Source organism: Hylobates moloch, unplaced genomic scaffold (genome assembly GCF_009828535.3).
Source record: "Hylobates moloch isolate HMO894 unplaced genomic scaffold, HMol_V3 SCAFFOLD_12, whole genome shotgun sequence".
NCBI classification, from domain to species: domain Eukaryota; kingdom Metazoa; phylum Chordata; class Mammalia; order Primates; family Hylobatidae; genus Hylobates; species Hylobates moloch.
The window spans coordinates 96,700,883-96,708,856 of NW_026652287.1; the positions used below are offsets into that span (position 1 = coordinate 96,700,883).

The window sequence follows — 7,974 nt, forward strand, 5'->3', positions numbered from 1 at the left end:
CACCACACCTGGCTAATTTTTTTGTATTTTTAGTAGAGACAGGGTTTCACCATGTTAGCCAGGATGGTCTCAATCTCCTGACCTCGTGATCTGCCTGCCTTGGCCTCCCAAAGTGCTGGGATTACAGGCGTGAGCCACTGCGCCTGGCCATAAATACCTTTCTTAACTCTTCAAATAAAATTCATATATATTTGTTATTTTCAGGATTATTTCAATTCATGAGAAGTTATCTAATCTTGCTCAAATAGCTGAACTATCATTGCCAGCAGCTCCTGAAATTACCTCAAATGAAAACATATATGAAATAGAAGTGGAAGAGGAATCAGTTGATAATGAAATGGAAGTAAGTTGTTAAATAATGGAAAATGACATTGCTATAGATTATCTTTTATATCCTCAAAGCAGAACTATGTAACTGGACTTAAACTCTGTAATTCTTCTGCCTCTAGTTTATTCAGAGTACAAGACATGACTCAACTTTTTGACACATATGTAGTGTGTCTTCTGAAGGTCTGAAGGTCTTCTAAGCATGTGAATTACAAGAATTTGATGGTGAATGAACACAAACCAATCCAGATAAATCGTTCAGCTATAGCTGTGAATCCTAAGAAATAATGCTTTGTGACTTTGCAATATTCCTTTTATCTTTTTTCACTCTAAGTCTATTATTTAAACACTTTTATTTCCCAAATAATATGTGAAGAAAAACTAGAAAATATAGATAAGCATATTTTTTCAGACTTTTTATATTATATATATTTTTCTAACAAAAAAGGCTATTATCTGTATAGTATGCTATTAAGTCTGATCACACAGCTGAGTTGTTTTTCTGATGACCGATGTTTGTGTTTTGGAGGAGATGGGGGTTTTCTGTCCCCTCCTGAGTTCTGAGTTCTCCTGGGGCACAGAAGACAGTTATATGGAGACCAAAATGTTAGTATCATTACTGATAAAGCTGATTCATGAACTTGGCTTTAGGTCTATGGCCAAATGAGCACATTAATATTTTACCCCTGAATAGCCAGACTTGCCCACCTAGTCATGCAGTCATCTGGCACACCTGTGTAACCACAGGGTTTCCCCATTTCCCTTCTGCCCCACTCTAGCTTACTGCATGGAGAGCAGAGAATTATAGTTCTGTAGGTGGGGTGCCTCCAAAAAGTATAAACAAAGCCCATAAGGGGCTGAGCCTAGCATGCTCTGTTGCTTTTCCCAAACTCACTGATGAGATAAGTCACTCTACTCTTTTGTGGGTAAATCCAAAAGAAGCTGGAAGTGTCTTGCCTTCTTTGGGAGAGATATGGAAACTCCTTACCCTTTATGGAAATGAGAAGGGTAGGGAATATATGTTCTCCCCTAATTACCTGTTCTTTAAATTACCATCTGTACCTTAATTTCTTGAGAGATGTATTCTGTACTTATTGTAGCTGTTTAAAAGATAGATCTAAATGGCTTAAAACAAAAAAAGACAATCTGCTGCCCAACCTCTGCTCACTCCACAATTCCGTTCTGCAGAGGCAACCACTTTCCACTTTTAGCTGGTGCTTTTGTTATTTGCTTTCACATCTACAAATAATATTCAGTATCAGTCATGAAAGATGGGGTAATGAAAAGCCTCCAAATCTGAGTGAGTCAGCTGGGGACCTGCTTCATGTCTACTCATGCCAGCATCCAGGTGGGTGGTGCATTCATCATGGAACATCACCAGTCACTGTGGCAGGAGGGAAAGAAGGGGGCACATTACACACTGGCTCATGAAACTTCCATCATATCACTTCCACTAACAGTTCGTTCATTAGCCAAATAGTTTATATGCTGTGCCAACAATTGTGCCACCAGTTTGGAAGACAGAAAGCCAGACAAAATGATGAATCATGCTGAAAGCCAGAAATTATTGTTTTTTCTGGAGGTATCAATTTTAGACAATATGTATTGATTCCCTGTCTGATATATATGGATTTAGCTCACTTATACTTCTCCCCAACTTCTTCTTTTCCCTTCTCTTCTATATATTGTTACCTCACAAAATTTAATTAAATCAATATTCAGTGTTATGACCCTGTAAATGATGTTCACAGCTGAGTCAAGTAGTGCACTATAGTTATTTTCCTTTCTTTTGTGTTTGAATTTTTCTTGACTTGTCTTTTTATGTTTTCTCAGTCATTGCATCAGAACTTTCATATGTTCATCCATAGATTTTTTTACTCAAGTATTCATATTTATCAAATAATGTCTCAAACACGTTTTCCTCTGGAGCCTCCCACCTTCCTGTTCCAGTTGAAGACTGAATGCTCTCATGCCTGCTGCATAGCTCTGCTTCTGGGCCCTCCTTGTGACACTTTTTGGGTTGAGTTCCCAGCTACTTGGGTCCCAGCCTCACTTTTCCACAACTCTTGCCTACAAAGCAAAGTTTATTCATCCTTTCTTCATTCAGCATCTTTTGCCTCCTACTTGCCATGGCGTGGGAATCGGGGATGAGCAAGACTCAGAGAGAGCCCTTAGGAGCTTATGGTCTCATGAGAGATGCAGACTCTTGCCTCACTCTGCTGATATCAGAGCAGAGGAAGCACTTAATTCTACCCATCTCTCTTGCTTTTAGGATCTTCACTGTATTTTTTGTCTAGTATATCTTTTTGACTTAAATCATTTTCTGCTAGGAATATCTAATTGGGTGTCAGTAGCAAAATATTTTTAGTTCTGAAAGAATATTACTGGTTTGGCTTTGTTTTCTTGTTTACCTCATCTATACACTTCCATTATGTGAAAGTGTAAAAGTCAGCAACTTTCCTGATATTTGGAAGATACTTGTTGGCATTTTTAGTTTGAATTCATCAGTAGAGTGAATGAATGCATTTTTCATTATTGTAAAAGCAGCAAGCCTAACCGTAAGAGAATCTACTGTGCAAGTACAGTTAGCCTTTGCAAAATGCCACTTTTCAGCATTTATGACTTCTGTGCTCTGTGCCTGGGTATATCATTGGGCAGATGTCTTAGAATTTTGGTTGAACATCCTTTTCGGTGTCCTCCAATGTTGCAACATGAATTATGATGCTTAATGATGTACTGAGTGCTTATAATAAATCCCTCAATATATCAGATAGCTCAAACTATCTCAAACTTGGGAGGTTTTATAGCTATAGCTGTAGATACAGGTTTATTTTATAAAGTGCATGATTGCCCTTTCATGTCTATTTCCAAAAAGAATTCAGCTCTCTATTTTTATACTTCTTTTGTAGAATACCTACAATGACAATTTTTAAGCCACATACCAGATTTACCATATTGCTATTTTTGAGCCATGGTCTAGAATATTCTTTGCTGAAATCGTCCCTAAATTCACTACTATATAGTTCATATTTGGAAAATGATTATTTTCCTCTGAACCCATTTTCAGCTTAGATTGTCTGAGGCAGGAGAATGGGCATCTGTTAGAGTAAGGATTCTAGATTGTACCCTCTGCCACTCAGCTTTACTACTGAAGGTCTGTCTCTTAGCTTTTCCTGGAGCTAATTTTCGTCTCAACTCCAAAATGATCTTTTCATTCAAATCCTGCTCTGAGATGGAGAGATGGGCTCTTTGGGTGGACTGAGAGTCACCAAAACATCCTTGGTGGGCAGATGTAGGTATCAAATTCATCAAAATGAACCCAGCATCTGACTCAAGAGGTTGACTATAAATATAAACAAATAAGAAATAAATGAGGTCGAGGGTATGGTGGTGTCTGAAGATAAGTGGAGGGAGGAATCTGGAGGACCTACCTTGCCTTAAGAAAGGCTTATGGCTTGCTTTCCTGTTCCAACTGAAATGGTGGGTGTGCCTGGGTCAACCCTCAAGTAGAACAAACTCTTTTCACTCTTGATGTTCTTCTTTGTGTTTTTGTATTTGTTTTATTCTCCAACCTGGAAAGTGTTTCTTCAGCTTTAACGTGGGACATTTTAGATATTTTCTGGCTCTGTTCTATATATGGAAGAATGTCACCAGACAGAAGGAACACTAATATTCGTTTAGGTGAATTGGCAAGCAAATTAGCTCACAGCGTTTGAAAGTTGAGAAATGAAATTACATACAAATTTTTCTTTTTTCCACAATACTAATGAGTACTTTATTTAAAAAAAAAGCTCGATTCTGGGTTGTATCAAATAAATTCTATTGACTAAATCTGCTAGTTTGTTGTCATGACAACCTTCACATGGAGCTAATTAGAAGTTAAGTAGGACACTTCTAAAAGAGATCAATTCTGGTCTGGAATTGGACAGGATTTCATAGCTTCCATAATCTAATATATTTATTTCTATTAACAGTATAGATTGTTGGTGGGTTATTGAATATAAGGGTGAAGAAAATGTGTCTTTGGTTGATATAGGGGGAAGGTAGTGAATCTTGTTTTCCTCTTCACTCCCTTTTATGTATTTCCCCCCAAAACCCTAGGGTCCAGAATAAGCCAAGAACTTCAGAACACATATATTAATTTCAGATGTATTGGGAGGGCTACAGAACAGGTGTTCCAATCACTGTTGGCTTGAAAACCTTGTGTGTCCTTTTTTCTAAAGTGAACAACACTGGCTCTGAATGGCTGAGTTATTTTAATCTGTCATTCACAGTTAACGGGAGTGTTCAGAGCCTGTCAGGTGTTCTAAAGCATATGGAAGATGCAAACCACTCTGATTTTAAGATGCATACACCTTATTTGGAATGATAGCATACTGATATGAAAAGTTTAAAATATGTTTGCCAAGTCACCTAAGGTTAGTTCAGCAAACATTTATGAAATGCCTGATTGTAAGGCAATTAAAATTAATATATAGGGAGTATATCCCAACTATTAAAGTACTGTGAGAACACAGAGCAAGATACAATCGGAAATTAGCATCAATTCACAAATTCTTTTTGAGGAACTATTATGTGCAAACTATTTCCAGGCTTGAGGAGGTGAGAATATACAGAAATCAATATAACCAGGTCCCTGTCACAGAGGAGCTTAATCAATGTACGTGTATGGCCATAGGTACACAGATGCCATTCCTAATGAGCCCAGCCACCCAGTAGCTCTGTCTTAAGAAAGTGTGGCAGTCAGTCTGATGTCCAAAACCATTGAAAATAATCTAAATCTTTCCAGTCTCTTATAGGAACATCCCAGGGAGAATCCTTTACAATACACAGAAAAGTTTCTTGTAAATCCTCTTTTTCCCAGCTGTCTTGCCCTCATAGCTCTCTGGCATCCATAGCAGCTCTCTAACATCTGTCTCATTTGGCTCAAACTCCTACACCTTTTCCTCCAACTCAGTCTACATAGAGATTTTTGTTTCTTTTCTCTTTCCCAGTCTGGCTCAGCAATTTATTATGTCGTTCAACTTAGTACCTCTGGCTTCTTCCAGTTTTCCTATTTCCCCATTATCTACATTCTGCACTGTATAGACAGGTAGAGTTGTATAATCCTTCCTTCTTGGCAGTGGGGTTATTGATGCAAACTCTTCTAACTGATTGTATTTAAAGTCTCATTTACATAGATCGTGTGTGTGTGTGTGTGTGTGTGTGTGTGTGTGTGTGTGTGTAGAGAGAAAGTTGAGCTAGACTTTGTGCTTGCTTAAATAGCTCACACAGCATTTTCTAGCCCTTCTAGACTGAAATTAAGGCCATGTTTCCTGCATCCCCAAATATCCTGTATTGGTTAGGCAATTAGCTGATTACTTGTCTCTTCCTCTCTCTTGACTGTGAGTTCCTTTGCTCAGAGGGCTTATTCATCATTATATCGCCAATATCTAGCCCAGTAACTGAACCTTAGTGCTTCCTTAATAGTTTGTGAAACTTCTAGTTGGAGACCTGTGGAGAAAACTCATTCCAGACTGCGAATACAGCAAGAGATGAGATATGAAGTCATGGAACTGAATCTCATATTCAGGGAACAATAAGACATCTGTTGTGGCAGAAGTACAGGGTGAATGTAGCGGGAGATGGCGCAGGAAGGCTGGGTGGAATTATGTGCTTCCTCTGCTCTGGTGTCACCACCAAGTGCTGTAGGAGTCTGTCTCTCCAATTGCCCTCACTAGGCCATGAACTCCTTATGGGCTCTCTGTGTTTTGTTCATCTCCTATTCCTCCTTCGTGGCCTATAGGAGGAATTTGATTGATGTTGAATGGATAAATGGTGAAAGGATTTTGTTCTGTAAGAGAGGGCTGTGGGAAAGCAGGGTTGGATCTTGAGGGCTAGGACAAGGTAGGGGCAGCACCTCACCCGGAAGAGCAGCTCATGATCCACCCTATGATTTGCCAAGACAATCATGGTGGCATGTGAAGGAGAGATGAGGGAAGCAAGAGTTTGGAGGCTGGAAAGCAACTTAGGAAGTTTTTTTCCCCCCACCCATATTATAGATGAAGGAAAATGATGATTTAAACTAAATCTAAGAATTGGCTTTAATATCTTGAAGTCACTCAGAGGGCCACTACTCATAGAAATAGCAGATGTTCTTTTTAAGGGAGAAGTGGCAAAGACTGAGCAAGGGTCATTCTGTGCCCTCCCAGCCCCTCGCTAGCTGCAGCACGCATGCATCCAACCGCTTTCTGGCTGGTACTGGTGAGCTCCCTGCCTTCCCCTTCTTCATCTCTGTGGTAGCAAGGTCACACAAGGACTCACCATCCCAACCTCCAGTCAGCCAATTTCAGAACATGTGTATGCGGTTTACCTCAAGTAATGCCAGATTAAAAGAATGTCATTGAAGCAAAATTTCTGTTTGAAAAATGTTGAGCTGAAGCAGGGCAAGGCGTTTTTCAGGTAGCATTGCTCTCTTCATCTGTGATGTGAATTCATTAATGACATAGACAGTGTCATTTTGTTTCATGGCTCTTAATGAAATCCTTAAAATAACCCATCATGCCGTTGTTGAAATCTTTTATTTAGACAGAAAGCATGCCTTACCTAAGCACTCAATTGGAAAATACAGGTAAATAAGGGGTATATAGGAGTGGATGTGTGTTCCCCTCTATCTGGAAAAGTGGACCAGGATCCTGGCAAGATCAGCACAGGACACTGGTGTACCCTGGCTAGTGCTGGGTAGTCTGCCTGTCCTCCATCATTTTTAGACCCATAGAAGCTGGCCCACTTCTAGCCGTGATCACTTCCTACCCAAACTGTTTGAGTAGTGTCCTAGTTGATTTCTGTCTCTTTCCAGTGCAGTTCACTTTTAAACTGTGGTCGAATTATCTTTTCAAAGCAATCTCTACCATTATTCCCTCAGTCCAGTCCTGCTCTATTCTCTATACAATAAAATCCAAATTCCTTACTTTTACATGACCTGTTAACAATTTACCTCTCCGGTGAGAACTCTCACTGCCATGGTTCCTATACACACCTGCGATGAAGATCATATCACCATATCAGCAAATTCCTTGTGTTCCTTGAATGTCCCCTGTTCATTGCTTATGTATGGCTCCCCCCACCCTACCCTTCCCACAATGCCCTGGTCCCCAATCTCTACCAGTTGAAGTTGCAGTATTTTTTCAAGGCTCAGTTCTTCTGACCCTTCCTCCAGGAAGTCTTCCATGTTTCTACTACTAAGAATTATTCTCTCCCACATCTAGGATCCTAGACCGTGTCATAACTACCTGTGTTCTGAGCACATTCTGCTTGGTATTTTATTTAGTTGTATATGAATCTGTTTTTCTGAGTAATTATAAATATTGGGAGGAGAGGGTCTGTTTCTTCATCTTTGTGTTCCACAGCATCTAATATAATGCCTTGATTATATTTGTTAAATTGAAATATCTATGGTTTTAGAACCCTGAAATTTGGCCTTTTCCTTGTTTTTGCATTTGTTTAAACTTAGATATAATCGAGTTTTGGGGCTTTGTTTTCAGGTGTTGTTTGCTTTTTTATTTCAAGGTTTTAACCAGTATTGCATAGTTATTTAAAAATTAATGCACTTTTATCATTTTAGTATTCTAAATGCTGGTAAATGTGTGTGTATATATAAAATATATA

At 39.1% G+C, this 7,974-nt stretch overlaps 1 protein-coding gene across 1 annotated transcript in view; it reads left to right on the forward strand.

The window, feature by feature from the left end:
• The window catches only part of CFAP54 (cilia and flagella associated protein 54), a 378,083-nt gene that overhangs the window by 320,233 nt on the left and 49,876 nt on the right, over positions 1 to 7,974 (forward strand). Inside the window, exon 60 of the mRNA XM_058425781.1 lies at positions 205 to 343. Coding sequence (XP_058281764.1) covers positions 205 to 343 — 139 coding nt within the window. The remainder of the gene's footprint in view (positions 1 to 204; positions 344 to 7,974) is intronic.